Source organism: Oncorhynchus kisutch, linkage group LG6, assembly GCF_002021735.2.
Source record: "Oncorhynchus kisutch isolate 150728-3 linkage group LG6, Okis_V2, whole genome shotgun sequence".
NCBI lineage: Eukaryota > Metazoa > Chordata > Actinopteri > Salmoniformes > Salmonidae > Oncorhynchus > Oncorhynchus kisutch.
Window position 1 is genome coordinate 35,049,414 of NC_034179.2, and position 20,463 is coordinate 35,069,876.

The 20,463-nt window shown below is 44.0% G+C and overlaps 1 protein-coding gene across 2 annotated transcripts in view; it reads left to right on the forward strand.

The window, feature by feature from the left end:
• The window catches only part of LOC109892746 (cytospin-B), a 165,013-nt gene that overhangs the window by 35,721 nt on the left and 108,829 nt on the right, over positions 1-20,463 (forward strand). The window contains exons 1-3 of one of the 2 annotated variants that reach the window (XM_020485496.2): positions 9,521-9,751; positions 19,123-19,311; positions 19,809-19,944. In XM_020485496.2, the coding sequence (XP_020341085.1) occupies positions 19,147-19,311; positions 19,809-19,944 (301 nt within the window). In that variant the 5' untranslated portion in view covers positions 9,521-9,751; positions 19,123-19,146. Of the gene's footprint in view, positions 1-9,520; positions 9,752-19,122; positions 19,312-19,808; positions 19,945-20,463 lie in introns of those variants that run through there. The other variant, XM_020485495.2, reaches the window with a different exon arrangement.

Here is a 20,463-nt window from a genome sequence, read left to right on the forward strand (position 1 = left end):
CTGTTTGATGGTTCGTCGCAGGGCATAGCGAGTCTGCAGCTTCTCTTAAATACTGAGCAGCTAACCAATCGCTGCAGCTGTACATAGTCCATCGGTATATAGCCCACCCAATTTACCTACCTCATCCCCATACTGTTTTTATTTTATTTACTTTTCTGCTCTTTTGCACACCAGTATCGCTACCTGCACATGTTCATCTGATCATTTATCACTCCAGTGTTAATCTGCTAAATTTTAATTATTCACTCCTATGGCCTATTTATTGCCTACCTCCTCATGCCTTTTGCACACAATGTATATAGATTTTTTTTCTTCTGCTTTTTAAAAATGGTTTATTGTTTACTCCATGTGTAACTATGTGTTGTTATCTGTTCACACTGCTATGCTTTATCTTGGCCAGGTCGCAGTTGCAAATGAGAATTTGTTCTCAACTGGCCTACCTGGTTAAATAAAGGTGAAATAAAAAATAAAATAAATACGCAACGCAGGACAAGCTAGATAAACTAGTAATATCATCAACCATGTGTAGTTATAACTAGTGATTATGATTGATTGATTGTTTTTTATAAGATAAGTTTAATGCTAGCTAGCAACTTACCTTGGCTTCTACTGCATTTGCGTAACAGGCAGTCTCCTTGTGGAGTGCAACGAGAGGCAGGTGGTTGTAGCGTTGGACTAGTTAACTGTAAGGTTGCAAGTTTGAATCCCCTGAGCTGACAAGGTGAAAATATGTCGTTCTGCCCCTGAACAAGGCAGTTAACCCACCATTCCTAGGCCGTCATTGAAAATAAGAATGTGTTCTTAACTGACTTGCCTAGTTAAGTAAAGGTATAAAAATATATATATATTAACAAAAATCTGCAAAATCGGCGTCCAAAAATAGCGATTTCCGATTTGTTATGAAAATTTGAAATCGGCCCTAAGTAATCAGCCATTCCGATTAATCGGTCGACCTCTAGTTATGATATCGTTTAGGACCTTGAGCATGGCTGAGGTGTACCCATGACCAGCTCGGAAACAAGATTGCATGGCGGAGAAGGTACAGTGGGATTCGAAATGGTCGGTAATCTGTTTGTTAACTTGGCTTTCGAAGACCTTAGAAAGGCAGGGTAGGATTGATATAGGTCTGTAGCAGTTTGGGTCTAGAGTGTCACCCCCTTTGAATCTTTGGGGATCTCAGACGATACGAAAGAAAGTTTGAACAGCCTAGTTAATAGGGGTTTTAATTTTAGAAAGAGAGGGTCCAGATTGTCTAGCCCGGATGATTTGCAGGGGCCCAGATTTGCGGTTCTTTCAGAACATCAGCTATCTGGATTTGGGTGAAGGAGAAATGGGGGAGGCTGTGGGGGGCGCAGGGCTGTTGACCGGGGGTTAAAGAGAGGAGATCTCCAATGAGGAGGTGCTAATGTAGGTTACGTTTTAAAGACACGTTTATGTGGGACCGGGAGCATTGCCCTGCCCTGCCTCCAGACTCTGAAGTGGTTCCATACAGCGCCTCCGTAGCTGTTGTTTTTCTTCCTGTGTGGGAGCCAGGCAGCCACTTGGTAACCTGATCCCAGATCTGTTTGTGCTGTCTTGCAAACAACCACAGGAATTCTCATGGCAGCTCAAACAGATCTGGGACCAGACACTGGGATCGCCTCCTGGGCCCATGGCCACAACTGGAGAATGGAGTAGAGAGTGGGACAGAAGAGCTGGGAACTGGATGCAGATATAGCTTCTCAGCATCAATAGGAGGCTATTATTGTTTGGCCTTGAAAATACCTTTTGTAAGAATGAGTAATGACGACAATAGAGGATCCCTCCGTTGAAATAATATTATGATATTTTTCTACCTTTGATCCATTCATGCATTGTTTTTCAGTCTTTTGCTTTGTGTGTTTACTGAAGTGCCCTAGTTGGTAGGTATCATGTATCAAGGTAAGACCCATGTGCAGACTGTGTGAAGTAACAATGTTTATTGTAACAACAGGGGCAGGCAACGACAGGTCAAGGCAGGCAGGGGTCGATAATCCAGAGTAGGAGCAAAAATACAGGATGGCAGGCAGGCTCAGGGTCAGGACAGGCAAGGGTCAAAAACCAGGAGGACGGAAAAAGAGAAGCTGGGAAAAGACAGGAGCTGAGAGGAAAATGCTGGTAAGCTTGACAAACAAGACAAACTGTCACAGACAGACAGAAAACACAGGTATAAATACCCATAGGATAAGTGGGGAAGATAGACGACACCTGGAGGGGGTGGAGACAAGTACAAGGACAGGTGAAACAGATTAGATTTTTCCGATGCACAGCTAGCCTCTGAGTCTTTGTGAAGTTTTCCTCCTTCAAGTTTTATATTGTTAGACAATAATTTAATATGATTTGAGATTGCATCAGTTAACTCTGGCAAGAAAGGGAAAAGGCAACATAGCCAGCCTATTCCTCACACTCCATGATGTCACCATCAGGCTGTTTTTCCGTTGAGAGAAGAGAACACTCAAGGAGTTTACGAGGAGAGAATATTTCTCTCTCTTCCAAGATGATTGGCAAGTTAGTTTCTCCTTGTGAGGTGTGGGGAATATGTGTCAGTAAGAGAGGGAAACAGTGGGAGAGAGAATCAGAGAGAGCGAGAGAGACAGGGAAAGAGAGAGGTGAAGATGGCAGTGCTAAGAAGCCCACTCTGGCTGCCTCTCCTCTCTTCTCATTTCCTCTCATCTCCTCTCATGTTTCTCTCTGAGTGAGATATCGAGTGGACACTAGAGGCTACAGCCAACACTCTCGCATATCCCACATTGACAGGTGGCTCTTCAGAACAAACCCCACACACACACCCCACATTGACAGGTGGCTCTTCAGAACAAACCTACCACACATACACGCAGCGGATTTATGCAATATAATTAATCTGTTTGGCCTGGACACAAAGGGCTGTGAGACAGTTTTAATCCTAGACACATGGAAAGTGGGATGTATAAGGAGGGTACGGGGCAACAGAAGACAAACAGCAGAGGGGCTAAGAATCTTGGAGATGGGGAAAGGGCCAATAAAACGGGGAAAGTCCACCTGTCGACGATACCTCGTGGGAAGAGCGGTCCGAGCTCTCTTCCAGGTACGCCAACAGCGGCGGACGAACATCTGGGTAGAGGGTATGTTGACCTCTTCCTCTTGCTCCTGGAAGAGCGGGGTCTGATAACCCATGGAGCACTCGAAGGGCGAGAGCCTAGTGGCCGAGCAGGGAAGGCTGTACTCCACCCACATGAGTTGCTGGCTCCAGGTGGTGGGGTTGGCCAAGACGAGGCATCGAAGAGTTGTCTCCAGGTCCTGATTAGCACACTCTGACTGGCCGTTGGATTGGGGATGAAACCCAGAGGACAGGCTGGCCGACAACCCAATGAGTGTGCTGAATGCCTTCCAGAACCGGAACGAGAACTGAGGACCACTGTCGGAAACCATGTCCACCAGAAGTCCATGGATCCGGAAGACATTCTGCACCATGAGCTGGGAAGTCTCATTGGCAGAAGGTAGCTTGGGGAGGGGAATTAAATGGGCGGCTTTGGAAAACCTGACCACCACGGTGAGGATAGGGGTGTTGCGGAGGGCGACCAGTGACGAAGTCCAGGGATATATGTGACATGGGACGGTTAGGGACAGGAAGAGTTTGAAGGAGGCCATCCGGAGTTGTCGAGGAGTCTTGTTCTGAGCACAGATGGCGCAGGCGGCGACGAACGCGGAGACGTCAGGAACCATGGTGGGCCACCATCGCACAAAGGCCAGGGTCCAACGGAAGCAAGAGCGGCAGGCAAGCCTGGAGGAATGAGGGACAAACATCCGGTTAGCCGGGCCCGCCTCACGGGCCTGGTTTTCTATTCCCCAGATGAGGGTAGCCACAAGGCATGATGTAGGGGGAATGGTTTCGGGGTTCGTGGGTGTAGAAGCGGGGTAATCGCGGCGTGAAAGTGCGTCCGGCTTAACATTCTTAGACCTCGGGCGGTAGGAGATGGTGAAGTTGAACCTGGTGAACAACAGGGCCTATCGAGCTTGCCTGGAGTTGAGACGCTTGGCGGTGCTGCGATATTCTAGGTTCTTGTGATCCATCCACACTACGAATGGAAGTTCTGCCCCCTCTAACCAATGTCTCCACTCCTCCAAGGCCATCTTCACTGCGAGTAGTTCTCTGTCCCCCACATCACAATTCCTCTCTGTGGCATTAAGGCGATGGGAGAAGAAGGCAGCTTAAGGTCCAGCGCAGAACGCTGGGACAGGACAGCCTCCATTCCAACATCCGAAGCGTCTACTTCCTCGATGAACTGACGGGAAGGGTCCTGATGGATCAATATGAGAGCTTTGGTGAAGTGGTTCTTAAGGTCCAGGAATGCCCGGTCAGCAGCTAGGGACCACGTGAACGGGACCTTGGGAGAGGTGAGTGCTGACAAGGGGGAAGCCAAGCTGCTGTAACTCCGGTTAAAACGGTGGTAAAAATGGGAAAATCCTAAGAAACATTGCAGCTGGGTTGGGGCCAATCCAGCACCGCTCTCACCTTTCCTGGATCCATCTGCACATTCCCAGCAGCAATGATGTATCCAAAGAAGGCGATGGAACTCACATTATTTGGCTTTGATGAACAGGTGGTTCTCCAGGAGACGCTGGAGGTCTTGTTGGACATGGAGAACGTGTTATTGAGCTGAGCGGGAAAAGACGAGGATGTTGTCGAGGTAGATGAACACAAACCGGTTCAATATTCTTGAGAACGTCATTAACCAGGGCCTGGAACACAGCAAGAGCCCTTTGTCAAACTGAATGGCATCACCAGGTATTCATAGTGTCCGCTATCAGTGTTGAAGGCTTCCACTCATCACCTTCCCGTATCTGTGCCAGGTGGTAGGCGTTCCGCAGGTCTAACTTAGAGTAGATAGTGGCCCCCTGGAGCGGCTCAAAAGCCGAGGCGATGATTGGTAGCTGGTAGCAGTTCTTAACCGTGATGTCATTGAGGCCCCGTTAGTCGATGCACAGGGGCAGGGTTTTGTCCTTCTTCTCCACAAAGAAGAACAATGCGCCGGCGGGGGAGGCAGAAAGACCGATACCCCCTGCAACCAGGGAGTCCGCGATGGACGTCTCCATAGCCTTGGGCTCCGGACCCGACAGTGAATACAGCCGTCCCCGGGGTGGTGTAGTGCCAGGCAGAAGGTCGATCCCGCAGTCATAGGGTCGATGCGGAGGAAGTGAAGTGGCCCGAGCTGATAAGGGGATTGTGGCGCCGGTGCCAAGAAAACCCCAATACCACGGGAACCTGAGGAGACTTGATGAGCATAAACTGTATAAACTCACTGTGGTTCCCGGACACACGCAGGTGGATAGGAGTAGTATTGTGGGTGACCCTGCCTATAGAGCGCCCATCCAGTGCTCTAACGTCCAGGAGACTGGAGAGGGGGTGAGTGGGGATGCCCAGCTCAGGCACCAGGGTGGTGTCCATCAAACTCTCATCGGTCCCAACGTCCGTGAGAACCCGGAGAGATTTAGACTGGTCGCCCCACAGCAGGATGTCATGGAAAGGGGTGTATGGCCCACTAGAGTACTCATATCTACTGATGAGCCTGGTCTCTTTAAGGGACAGGTAGACACATAATGACCAGCAGTTCCGCAATACAGACAACTCTGGGTGTTAAGTGTGTGTAAGCGTTCGGCTGGAGACAGCCTATCTCTGGCAAGTTGGATCGGCCCCGAAAAAGGAGAGTCGGCAGAACTCAGAGACTCTCGGGGGGAACTCGGGTAAGCTTGGATCCTCTCGGGACGTAGACGCCGGGGACTTCCGGAGATCCTCTGAGGCAAGGTGAGATTCTTTGGCGAGCAATTGGGACTACGTTCCTGTAGCCGCCATCGATCCGTATGGTCAAGGCGATGAGCGAATCGAGATCCGTAGGCAGCTCCCGGGCTGCGAGCTCGTCCTTAACCTCCTCCGATAAGCCATGAACGTATGTTTCGAACAGGGATTCTGGGTTCCAGGCACTCTCGGCAGCCAACGTGCGGAAATCAACCGCATAGTCCGCCACACTGTGGGAGTCTTGCCGAAACTGGAGTAACTTCCAGGCAACCTCGCTCTACAACGTAGAGTCGAAAACCTTTTTTACCTAATCCACGAAGTCCTCCAGGCTGAAACACATGGCAAATTGTTGTTCCCACACCGCCATAGCCCAGGCGAGAGACCTCCTGGACATTAGCGTTATGAGATACGCTATCTTCGAGCAGTCAGAGGGTAAGGAAGAGGGCTGGAACTCGAAGATGATGGAACACTGGGAGAGAAACGCCCAACAGGTTCCTGACCCTCCAGTGAAACGTTCCGGAGGAGGTACGTGGGGGTGGCCTGGAGAGACTCACTGCTGACAGTGGTGTTACTGGGGGGCTGGCAGGCTACTGTCGTGGCCGGCTGCCTCACAGATAATCCGCGGAGTTGCTCCAGCAATGTATTCAAGGCACAGTCATAACGTTCTGCCAGGGAATCCGTCCAGAAGACCTCAAAGTAACTCCTCATGACTCCCAATGGTGGCTCCTTGGGAGGAGATATTGTTGTGGAGCTGGTCCGAGTCTGCTGGGTCAGTCATGACCAGTTCGTACTATCAGACCTCAGGATACTATCAGACCTGCAGACAGTTTGAAGTAACAAAATATTATTACAAAAATAGGGGTCAGGCAAATGACAGGTCAAGGGCAGGCAGAGGTCAGTAATCTAGAGCAGAGTCCGAAAGGTACAGAACGACAGGGCACGCAAAATGGTCAAAACCGGGAAAACTAGAAAACAAGGACTAGAGCGAAAACAGGAGTACGGAAAAAACGCTGGTAGGCTTGACAAGACAAGACGAACTGGCAACAGACAAACAGAAAACACAGGTATAAATACACAGGGGTTAATGGGGCAGATGGGTGACGCCTGGAGGTGGGTGGAGACAAGCACAAAGACGGGAAACCGATCAGGGTGTAACAATCTTTTTTACTTTTAGTTTTATATACGAGCTTCAAACAGCTAAAAATACAATATTTTTGGTTCTGGAAAATATATTTCACAGCAGTTTAGATGGTACAATGATTCTCTACACTATACATGCTTGTTTTGTCAGAAACTGAAATTAGGCAAACTATTATAATTTTTTCAACCAGGAAATGGTGGGGTGATTTCTGCATAATGCAGCTTTAAGTCAGTGTCATGGTTACAGTCACGGTCACTTAGGCTATTATAATAATGATATAGCATGTGATGCATCTTTCCCAATGGTCATTGTTATTGTCAGAGACTCGTGGCCTCACTAATGACTGTAAATTAACAGTCAATCCGTAGTGGCTACCCAGTACACAGATGATGATCATTGTGACATGTGAGCAATGTTCCCTCTAAGCTGCGTGCAGGCGCGAATCTCCCTGTGACCGCCATGCATAACAAATATCAACCCGCACAGAGTAGCACGAGATTGAACTTCACTGAACTTTCTAGTTTTCCTCCTTAGTTTTAACATTGTCAAAGTTTCCCTTTACTGTGGGAATTGTGATCGAGTCAACGCAATATTAGCCACTTTCAATGCAACGTCCCGAAACAAAACAAACTATGCAAGACTTAGTATGCAAAACTAAATATGCAAGCGATTTTCTTGTAGGCAGAACACATCAGTGCGTGATTCCTTTGCATTGCCATACAGACTCAACACCTACTCTACACAGACCGTTGCAGCATAACCAATCAGAGCTGCAGTAAGCCTATATGCAAATTGCCATAATGGATCTATGCCATTCAGTTTCAACTGGACTGTGTTAACAGCATGAGCGGTGGTCGTGAATAGATGCGCTTTTTAAAAAATACCGCATTTAGCCATGTGTGCACATTTGTTTATATCCTTTGCTAGTTAATGAGTTATTAGCACAGTTATAAATCATTTGTAGTCAGCAATGGGGGAGTGGTTGCTTCCAACAAGAGCACAAAATGTGTGCATTTAAAGCCATCTTTGAAAAACTTTTTTAATGCCTAAAAGGGGCACTGTTGTATTTTTAGACTGTCTTGAATAAGTTAAGTAGCCAATAGGCATAGCGTAGTATAATTGGTCTGATTCTCTGTAATAATGGTATGGGAATAATAATGAATTTGATTTTGTAAAGTGGGAGAAGTGGATAAACAAGTTTATTTAAAGCCCTGTATGTTTTTTTCAAATGTCTCATGGAATGCAGGCCTACATTGAACACCACATATTGGCTGCTACTGTGGACTGATTGATAGAACAGCTATTTCCATGTTAAAATGTTATGGGATGTGTTTTTCTCCATAGTTTTTGTTGGTAGACCACGCTGGTAGGACTACATTACGATCAAATAACCACAGTAGCCTACTTGACCACTGTTAAAATTATAACTTAAAGCAGTTACAGCATCAGTGTTCACAGTAAACACGCACCGGAAGTTGCACAGAAGTTTCACAACGTTGAAGGGAACATTGCTTGTGAGTCAGTTGTCTACTGGCTGAAAATCTGAAATTGTGTGTTTTTCTGTTTTAGAATTAAATTGAGGCTAAAGGCAGGCGGAGTGGTCTGGGCTTAATCAGGCTCTAAATCTGAATATGTTTCTGTGTGGGGTGTCAAGCAGGATGTGGGGCCTGTAAACCTCTCTGCTCTCTGAAACATTTCTCAGTCGTTAGGCAGCCTTGGAAACATCTTTTGTGTGGTATAGGCCTTGTACAGTGCAGTACAGGGGTGTGGTCAGCCAGCCAGAGTTCCCTATTTTACCGCTCACCACAAACTGACTGGAGTGTTTTCCATCACAACCCAGAGAGCAGTAATATTCTCCAGCTTATTACTACCCACATTTTCTACGGACTTGTCATGTCGTAAGTTGACGATCCAAATTTGAACAGTTGTAAAATGTGTAAAATGCTTACCACAAATGCTTAATCCTCGGCCCTCCCTCTTCTCTCTACTGAAGCTAGAACTATTTTCTTCTGAGACAAAGACAAGCTTTGTCAGCACAGCCAGGACATTTGGAAGTGAGAAATGTGCACCTCGTCCACCAAGGCATCTGGTGCTTTTGATTTCTAAAATACTAGTATATTCAAAGACATGAATAAAAGAAGCACATATCTTCCTACTAAGGACAAGCAACACAGACACAGGTCTCGAAAGTTATTTACCATACAATGGGGTGATTGTGTCCTCTACAATCTGTCATACACATGAGCTAAGCCTAAGGTAGCCTAAATCAAATGACCACAGTGTCCTGAGGGAAGGGAGACAAATAACAGGATTGAAATAAAATATCTTCTCAAAACAACTGCGTCTCCACCTCTCCCACCGCCTGTACCTCGGCTTGGAAAAATAGTCTGAGTGGGGAGGGAGACTTCCTCGTGGCTAGACTCTGTGTGTGTGTGTGTGTGTGTGTGCGTGTGCGTGTGCGTGCGTGTCTGAGAGAGAGCGTGCGTGCGTGTCTGAGAGAGAGCGTGGGTGCGTGCGTGACTGAGAGAGAGCGTGAGAGAGAGGTATAGGCAGCACAGGGGCAGACAGGCTGCTTCCGTGTCTTGATCTGTGTGTGTGGAGGCAGTAGCAGCTGGACTACTCTTGGCCCTGCTGCTCTTTCTCAGTGGCTCTCTGATCCAAAGGTCTGGCTGGTGTGTTGCTCTCTGTGCATAGACGCTGTATGTGTAGTCTGTCCAGCTCAACTCCGGTAGGAGTCAGTCAGTGTGTATAGGGGGAGTTACAGTGCAGGGCAGTTTCTGTGAAGGTGTCATCAAGACCATTGCTGTTTTCTTTCTGTGAGTACACTCTCTATGACACTCTATCCCTCTGTCTCCCTTTCTCTTTCACCCCCTTTTGATATCTATGTTTATGTTTTTTAGAGCTCAGTCTCAGTCTGTGACCTTTCAGAAGTTGGTTAAAGGTAGTCAGGTTAAAACATAAAACCTTTTGAGGTATTTTAGGACATTAGTTGGACAATTGAAAATTAAAAATGTTTTTTTTTTATGGCTGATCTTAACAGATATCCACATACCTTTTTTAGTAACATTATGGGCTAAATATACCAGTCACTTTTTCTCTGAAGTAACAACCTGCTATATAATGCTAGTGTTGGTCATAGTTCACCAGCAGTTCCCCTCTTTAGAGACTTGGTTATTTAAAGGCTGACTGAGGCTGAAACCTGCCCTGGGCTGAGCCATGCAGAGTGGGTCACACATCAGAGGATGTGATGAAGCAGTGTGATATTCAACCCAACATCCTTTCTCCAACCCACTGCCAAACTGGGGCCAGCCAGGACTCAGGAGCCACCCACCCACTGTTTACTGTGGTGGATAATGCTGAGGAAATGAATCAGGCTCCTCCATATTCATGTTAGCTACAGTATGTTCAGCTAGCATTACAGTATGTTCAGCTAGCAATGAGAGAGATATATATTTTAAGGGTATTACGAGGTGTATTTGATGTATTATACCCCAAGTACATTTTTTGTTGTTGTGTGGTTGTTTAGGTAGGCCTAGATCTACTGTATTCTGTGCACCACTGCTTGTTTTAGCATCTGTCATCTCCATGGTGTGATTCCTATATAGCCAATATATGGAATCGTATGTAACCATCTGCAATCCATTCATTAAAGGACTGAGTCAGTCTTAATATTAAAGGAATAAGCACAGAGACGCCACTTAATGTGTGGGTCTATGTGGTGGGCATCTCCTCTCAGGAAGTTGACTGAGAATTGCCTCATCAGGGTCGGGGGATGTCTTCTGTCAGTGACAGAAGCTATCACTAGAGTTTATATGCAGAAAGCGGGAGAGTGGAGATGTCTGTCAGTGCTACCAAGCTCCATTAACCTTCTGATGATGGGAGCATGCCCCTGTGCCCTATATCCACATCTGCTCCCCCAAACAGAAACACTGATCCTGGGCTGGGTAGAGAGACTGGACTGGTAGCCCGCCCACAGCACCTGCTTTATTGTACCTTCCCTATGAGATCAAGATACACAGTTCATTGGAGGGAGGTCTCCGACTGTGTGGGATTATAGACTGGAAAACGTTTAAAGTTCAACTTTCTGTGGACTGGTTTCATACGGTAATTTTTTAAAGATTATGATATAAATAGTAGCCTATTTGGTTGTTGTGGTTCATGGGATGTTTGTTGTCAAAGGGATAGCGTAGCAATGTTCTCCACATTTTTTGTTGTCTCTCCTTTAGGGCTCAAATGGATAAGAGGATGTCTCAAAAGTGTTTCACTCACATCTCAATCCCAAACAGATAAGAAATGTCAGTTGGTACAAGCTTTCTTTATCTAAACTCAGCAAGCTTTGGATTGTTGTTAGCTCTATGTCTAAGAAAACCCCATAAGATCTCTATATTTGTAATCATCTCTTTTTGAGAAAGTCTTTACATCTCCTTGCTGTCAAAGTCCATGTAATTAGTGAAAATAACAACCCAATAGTCAGGGCAGGAGCTTTGGTAACTAGAAAATCATAATCTACTTTTTCATTTGCGGATATGCTGCTGACAAATTTCCATATTTAGCCTAACCTTCCCACAAACTGATTTTGCCACATTACTCATATTTCCTGAGGAATATTGTGTTTTTGTGAAAATGTTTGAAGGGAAATTAGGGAAACCTGCTGTCATCAAGAAGACTTCATATTAATAAATAAAGTAATCTTTCATATTCTGATGTCTTTCTCTCTCGGTCTCGCTCTCTTTCTAAGACATTGGGTTTGTCAATATTAGGTCATTTTGATGGAGGACACACTCTCAGTCTAGTAATTGTCCTTCTCTCACAAGGTTGTCTTTACATAACTGTGTCCTGACAGTATAAAAACTAAACCTTGAGTGGGGCTGTTGCAGTGACCGTATTACCGCCACACCGCCGGCGGTCATGGTAATTAGGCTTCTCCAAGCTCTGATTCTGCTGATGGTCATTAGTAGCCTACCAAACTTGCTAACTGCCTGGTACTCAGCAGTCTATTGTTCCTCTAATCACTCTGACATCAATGCAAATGTATCGAAAATCTAATCAAACACTTCATGAGAACCCATGGCTATGCCAGTGGTTCCCAAACCACTTTTATAGTGCCGTACCCTTTCAAACATTCAACCTCCAGTTGCGTACCCCCTCTAGCACCAGGGTCAGCACACTCTCAAATGTTTTTTTTTTGCCATCATTGTAAGCCTGCCACACACACACTATACGATACATTTTTTAAACATAATAATGAGTGTGAGTTTTATCACATCCCGGCTCGTGGGAAGTGACAAAGGGCTCTTATAGGACCAGGGCACAAATAATAATAATAATATAATAATAATAAATGTATTTAGCCATCTTACATATAAAACCATTTGACATTGTCGGTAAGCTTCAGTTCATTTGCACACACAAAAAATCATACAATGATGGAAAGACCTGTGTGTTGTCCTTGTTAATGCAGACACAAAAGAGCTCCAACTTCTCAATCATAGCCTCAATGTTGTCCCTGTAATCCTAGATTCAGATCATTCAGGCAAGAAAAAACATCACCCAGATAGGCCAGTTGTGTGAGAAACTCATCATCATGCAAGCGGTCAGACAAGTGAAAATTATGGTCAGTAAAGAAAACTTTAAGCTCGTCTCTCAATTTTAATAAAATTTTCAATACTTTGCCCCTTTATAACGAGCGCATTTCTGTATGTTGTAAAAGTATTACATGGTTGCTGCCCATATCATTGCATAATGCTAAAAATACACGAGAGTTCAGAGGCCTTGCTTTAACAAAGTTAACCATTTTCACTGTAGTGTCCAAAACGTCTTTCAAGCTGTCAGGCATTTCGAATCATAGTCGCACACCTCATGTAGCCTAGCCCATAGGCCTATATGTTTTAATAAGGTTAGTATCACACCTCATGTAGCCTAGCCCATAGGCCTATATGTTTTAATAAGGTTAGTATCACACCTCATGTAGCCTAGCCCATAGGCCTATATGTTTTAATAAGGTTAGTCGCACACCTCATGTAGCCTAGCCCATAGGCCTATATGTTTTAATAAGGTTAGTATCACACCTCATGTAGCCTAGCCCATAGGCCTATATGTTTTAATAAGGTTAGTATCACACCTCATGTAGCCTAGCCCATAGGCCTATATGTTTTAATAAGGTTAGTATCACACCTCATGTAGCCTAGCCCATAGGCCTATATGTTTTAATAAGGTTAGTCGCACACCTCATGTAGCCTAGCCCATAGGCCTATATGTTTTAATAAGGTTAGTATCACACCTCATGTAGCCTAGCCCATAGGCCTATATGTTTTAATAAGGTTAGTATCACACCTCATGTAGCCTAGCCCATAGGCCTATATGTTTTGATAAGATTTGTATCACAACTAAAGTGGCCAAATAACATCTTAAAATTAAGCAAATTAATTTGTTTTACAAGGGGTTTAGAGCCTAACTGGCATACATAAGCTTCAATATGCACATCGGAATTGGATAAGGACTCGCAGAGTTGTGTCCCCGATGTGTCTGTCTTCACTTGTAGCCTGTGAAAAAGACCCGATCACGTGATGGAGAGCCATGTGAGTGAGAGGTGCTTAGGAGTGCGCAGCTCTCAGGGAGAAGAGCACAATGCAGCACTCCAGGCCAAGGGCACAACGACCACTGGCCGCAAAAGACATGGATTTTTTAGGGTGCATTACGGCCACAAAAGGGATGCCACTGTAAAATTTGAGGCATTATCAAGTGATTGTCAAATTGTGAATGAGAGACGAATGATGAGTGTACAACCTGCGCAAAAAAACTAAGCAGAGCTCATGCCTTTCAAGCTACTTTTTTCAAATCATCATTAGAGTCTCATCATGCAGCCATACGATGTATTAAAAATCAAAACATATAGCCCAACGTTTGTAGAACAACTAAAGTTACATTAATAACTCTAAATTAAGAATATAGGAGTACCTATTTATTTTTTAACAACTCAACACAGATTAGCTGCATGTGCGCACACCCCCAAATCGTTTGGAGAAAATATTTACATTTTTTTCAGCTTTATTCAGTTGTATTCTTCATACTATAAGATAATTCCACGGAATTCTAAGCAAATCTTGTCTGCATAATGAACTAGTGTAACTCACAGCCGTTTGGCATAGCCAGATCAGGACCAGAGTTTGCTATTCTGTTCTTCTGAAATGGTCTACATTTTCTTCATATCATGCTTTATTAGACATGTATAAAATAAATAATGGATTTATTTTGAAGGTGTAGGCTATATTATATGGATTTATTAGACTTTTAAAAATGTAAATGTTCCAAAGGTCTGCATCAGTGGCTTGTAGGCTATGTGTGGAAACCAGGAGATGCTATATGTGTTTATTTTAATTAACTGTCAGTTACTGTGAGACCGACAGTTATTTGCTTGACAATCACCGGCTGACGAAATTTCGTGATTGCCACAGCCCTAACCTTGAGTCATGCACTACTACGAAGGTGAAAACAAATGTGGCCCTTGTGTCTTTGTCAGGATGCAGACTTTGCCTATATAGGCCCAGGCTCTGTCTCAGCGTACTGCAGAGACAGGTTTTACAAACAGTGTTTTACAAACAGTGAGCTGATTTCTAAATATTAGCTAATAAGTCTTTCCCTTTATTGCTTTTGACTCATGATTATTCAACAGACATTACCTCAGTGTTTGCTTCCTCAATTTCTGTTATTTCACTACATTTTCACATTTAAAGTTTCTCTTAGCTTTTCCTCAATTTCTGTCTCACTTCCTCATCTTGGCTTAACATGTTTTACCAACTTTTCGATATGATTTACATAGTCAAATGCATGTGACAATAGTTAGGCCTATCTAGCTGACGTACAGTACCAGACCTGTCTGTGAAAATGCAAGTGTGGATGGATGATATTCACACAGGCATGAGGAGAAGACAGTGGGCCCTAGCAACATCATATGACGGGCCACACACAGCACACACGTTTTGTTCTTCTATCCTCGTGGGGACCTAAAATAGATTTCCATTCGAACCCCTACACCTAACCTAAAACCTAACCCTAAACCTAACTCACTAACCCCTTACCCGTACCATAACTATAACCCTAATTGTAACCCTAACCCTAAACCTAACCCCTAAGCTTAAAATAGCCTTTGTCCTCATGGGGATGTGAGAAATGTCCCCACGAGGGAGAATTGTTTTACTAGCCTTGTGGGGACTTTTGGGGATTTTAGGTAACCACGTGGATTGATGAACCAATCCGATAAGACTGTAAGGACCTGCAGGTTCTCTATTTACAGTTCAATATAAAAAATATACAAAATATGTATATATATAAAGTGACAGTGGGAACTTTCCTAAGGAGACAACCACCTTCTATAGATCAGCAGACCTGGATTCAATGGATTCAAATAGTATTTGAAATCTATAAAATACTTTTATTGAATTTGCCCAGCGCAATGACTTTGTCCTGCGCAATGGAACTAATGGAACATTTCCAAAAGGGCAAAACTCTGCCCACCTGGCTGTCATCTCAAACTATTTTAATTATTTAAAATACCATTTGAACCCAGATCTGGGTAGATGATTTTGCTGTGAAGCCAGCTTGGTTTTATTCCTGCTCATGCTGCGTTTCAATATACACCCCAGGAGGTTGTGTGAAAGCCTGGGCTAAAAATAAGAGGCAAGCTGCTTGTACCATGTCACGTTAAATGTGCTAAATGCCTTGCAGTGTTAGGGCTGGAGGTATGCTAACTGTGATGTTGGTTAATGTTTTAAGAACACATACACCCTGCATCGTTCCCTGACTGATCTGCCGAATGTGGTGACATCTCACTTTCCATTCGTTTTGCCCTTTCTGGCCTGCTATCGCTTAGTATGCACTGTTTGGATCTCAAAGAATCATGTCTAGATTTTAATGCAACATATTATAATGCAGAAGTGCCCTTTGCTTAGATTAGCTTTTTAGTTCACTGTAGAGTTTAAGTACGACTCAATTTGATTCTAAATAGGCCTTCCTGCAATAGAAATGTTAACTTTAGGTCTATGCTGTATGCTGCAGTAACTAGAGTAAATGCGGAAGCTGTCTGCCCTAAGCCCTCAGCTGATCCCTTTTATTGATGTAGGACACCAGAGGTAAATATGTACACAGTGGTGGAAAAAGTACCCAATTGTCATACTTGAGTAAAAGTAAAGATGCCTTAATAGAAAATTACTCAAGTAAAAGTGAAAGTCACCCTGTAAAATACTACTTGAGTAAAAGTCTAAAAGTATTTGGTTATACATATACTTAATGTCAAAATTGCTAAAATATACTTAAGTATCAAAAGTAAAAGTATAAATCATTTTAAATTCCTTATAATAAGCAAATCAGACGGCACCATAAAAAAAAAACATAATTTACAAACTAAGCGTTTGTGTTTAGTGGGTCTGCCAGATCAGAGGCAGTATGGATGATAAAGGATGTTCTCTTGATAAGTGTGTGAATTGGACCATTTTTCTGTCCTGTTAAGCATTAAAATGTAACTAGTACCTTTGGGTGTCAGGGAAAATGTATGAATTAAAAAGTACATTATTTTCTTAAGGAATGTAGTAAAAGTCAAAGTTGTCCAAAATATAAATAGTAAAGTACAGATACCCATAAAATGACTTCAGTGGTACTTTAAAGTTGTGGTGGCAGCATCATGTTGTGGGGGTGCTTTGCTGCAGGAGGGACTGGTGCACTTCGCAAAATAGATGGCTTCATGAGGCAGGAAAATTATGTAGATATATTGAAGCAACATCTCAAGACATCAGTCAGGAAGTTAAAGCTTGGTCGCAAATGAGACTTCCAAATGGACAATGACCCCAAGCATACTTCCAAAGTTGTGGCAAATGGCTTAAGGACAACAAAGTCAAGTTATTGGAGTGGCAATCACAAAGCCCTGACCTCAAATCCTATAGAATATTTGTGGGCAGAACTGAAAAAGCATGTGCGAGCAAGGAGGCTTACAAACTTGACTCAGTTACACCAGCTCTGTCAGGAGGAATGGGCCAAAATACACCCAACTTATTGTGGGAAGCTTGTGGAAGGCGACCCAAAATGTTTGACCCAAGTTAAACAATTTAAAGGCAATGCTACCAAATACTAATTGAGTGTATGTAAACTTCTGACTGACTGGGAATGTGATAAAAGAAATAAAGCAGAAATAAATCATTGTCTCAACTATTATTCTGACTTTTCACATTCTTAAAATAAAGTGGTGATCCTAACTGACCTAAGACAGGGAATTTTTACTAGGATTAAATGTCAGGAATTGTGAAAAACTGAGTTTAAATGTATTTGGCTAAGGTGCATGTAAACTTCTGACTTCAACTGTAGGTATAGCAGACTGGGTCAGAGAGAGGTTGAAAATGTTATTGAAGACACGTGCCAGCTGGTCAGCGTATGCGTCCTGGTAATCTGCCTGACCCTGCGGCCTTGTTAATGTTAACCTGTTTAAAGGTCTTACTCACATCGGTTACGGAGAGCATCAGGAACAGCTGGTGCTCACATGCATTGTTCAGTGTTGCTTGCCTTGAAGCGAGCATAGAAGGCAATTAGCTCATCTGGTTGTCTCGCGTCACTGGGCAGCTTGCGGTTGTGTTTCCCTTTGTAATTGTGATAGTTTGAAATACCCTTCCACATCTGACGAACTCAGAGCCGGCATATTAGGATTCAAGCCTGTTTGAAGGCTCGTCGGAGGTCGTAGTGGGATTTCTTATAAGCGTCTGTATTAGTGTCCCGCTCCCTGAAAGTGGCAGCTCTAGCCTTTAGCTCAGTGTGGATGTTGTCTGTAATCCATAGCATCTGGTAGGAATGTAGGTTCACTGTGGGGACGGCATCATCGATTAATTTATTAATGAAGCCGGTGACTGATGTGATAATTTCCTTAATGCCATCGGATGAATCCCAGAACATATTCCAGCCTGTGCTAGCGAAACAGTCCTGTAGCTTAACATCCGCTTCATCGGACCACTTCCGTATTCAGCGCGTCACTGGTACTTCCTGTTTGTGTTTCTGCTTGTAAGCAAAAATCAGGAGGATAGAGTTATGGTCAGATTTGCCAAATGGAGGGCGAGTGAGAGCTTTGTATGCATTTCTGTGTGTGTAGTTAAGTTGATTTAGAGTTTTTTCGCCTCTAGTTGCACAGGTGACATGCTGGTAGAAATGAGTCACTCTCACTCTGTGTTTGTTTGTTTGTTTGTGTATGCTATGCGTGTCAGTCAGTAATGATTGGGATACCCTTCCCTCACCTCCCCACCTTGCTTCAAATCAATGAATGAGTTCCACAGGGAGCTGTAGAAAAGCTCATTACAGTAAAGAGTGGAGAAAGCAGTCAGTGGCTCTCCAAGCTAAGAGCACCACCTGTCTGCTGGACACAGACTAGCCTACATCATATTTCATTATGTGTAGGCTATTCAGAATATTAGTCTCTATTTGGCAAACAGACATGTGCATTGGTTATTGATGCCAAGCCACTGCCGGTTAAATTACAATCTGCATCTTCCCCTAGTTAAGTGCCTTCAAACCAACTCAGTTGTGTGGTCTGAGTGTGTTGTGTTATATTTGGTTTCCAGTCCCAGTGGTGTGGAGGAGATCTGATTGGACAGGAGGCTGTGTTTTCTCAGCTTTGTAACAGGATGTGTCCTGACTAGCGGGAGTTGACAGTCTCAATACCTCAGCTGTGCTCAGAGTGGTGTCATACCCATACACTGTCTTGTATGTCTTGGCACAGGCTGAAATGCCATCAGTGGCAGCACCATATCCGCTAACCACCCCTTCACACACTCAGCTATCCCCTACTCTCTCTTCTCTCAAACGTATAGGCCTACAGTAGTCTCCCTTTCACTTTACAACTGTACCAAATGTACCCAATATCTGCTTGATAAGATGTAGTCATCTTTTCCTGTACCAGATGCCACCCAAAGGGTAGCCTATTTTGATGTGAATCTGGAATAGTTTATCTAATACCGCGGGCCATGTTTCACTTATTTCTATTGAAATAAGCTAAATAATGTAAACCCTTACTGAATATATAGGCTAATCGTGATTCAGTTCTACTTCATAATATCAACCAGCAGAGGTCACAATGACTGAAGCATTTGTGTCATACCCATGTATTCATAATAATATTTACACCCTGTTATCTCTCTCTCTCTCCTGTCCATTGTAGGCAGCAGGTATAGCAGACAGAGTCATGCTGAAAGGGGGCATGGCCAAGGCAGTGCTGCCCAAGCCAGGGCTCCAGGAGAGGGCCAAGCAAGCCTCCCTTGCCCCCTCTACCACCACCTCCACCACAACTACAGGCATCAAAACCTCCAGATCCTCCAACACCCTGGCCACAGACCTGCGCCTTAGCAGGGTGAGTGGTGCCAGACACAGTAGATGACAGGGGCACCACTGAACACACCCAACATCTCCTTGATGAATGGTGGGAGGTTGGGAGTGGAACAGGTGGGAGGGAGATAGGGGAAGATCCCACCCCTTACATTTTTCTAAGAGCATCTCTGTCCATTTGGATGATTTAAATAAATGTTCAATTGAATTAGCCTACCTCTGCATCACGTGCAGACACTGATCTCGGCGGGGTTTCACAAAGCATACACACTCTTAGAAAAAAAGGTGCTATCTAGAACCTAAAAGGGTTCTTCAGCTATCCCCTTTGCACGGAGGGTTTTTACATTAAACCCAAACGGGTTCTACCTGGAACCAAAAAGGGTTGCATTGACAGCATGATTATTTGTCTGAGAGTGCTTTTCAATTTAATACTAGTAGATTGAGGATGTTTTCCAATTGGTAAGGTAATCTGTGGTTTGCTAAATCCTGACTGAGTGTGTATGTATGTGTATATTGTTCTAGCTGAAGAGGGCCAGTAGTGATGACACACTGGCCAAGCCTGCCCTGGGGGCAGCAGCCACAGGCTCACGCATGAAGAAGACTGTCACTGCAGGGGCCATCTCTGACCTGGCCGAAGCAAGACCTCGCAGCCTCTCAGGTAGGGGACCCATAGTTCAGTGCACACACACCCACACGTTTTGTTCTTCTACCCTCTTGGGGACGTAACATTTATTTCCATTCAAAATCGTATTTTCCCTAACTTGAACTAAATCTAACTCTTAAACTTAAACCTAACGACTAACCCATTACCCTAACCCTAATTCTAACCCTAATCTGAACCCCTAAATTTAAAATAGCTTTTGTTCTTATGGAGATGTGGGAAAAGTCCCCACAAGGGATAATTTTTCTTGTTTTACTATCCTTGAGGGGACTTTTGGGGATTTTAGGTCCCCACATGTATAGAAGAACCAACCCACACACACACAGAGTGCATTCGGAAAGTATTCAGACCCTTTGACTTTTTCCATATTTTGTTACATTACAGCCTTATTCTGTATTACATATTTTTTTCCCCTCATCAATCAAAATACCCGATAATGACAAAGCTAAAACAATTTTTTTAGACATTTTTGCAAATGTACATAAGTATTCAGACCCTTCACTCAGTACTTTGTTG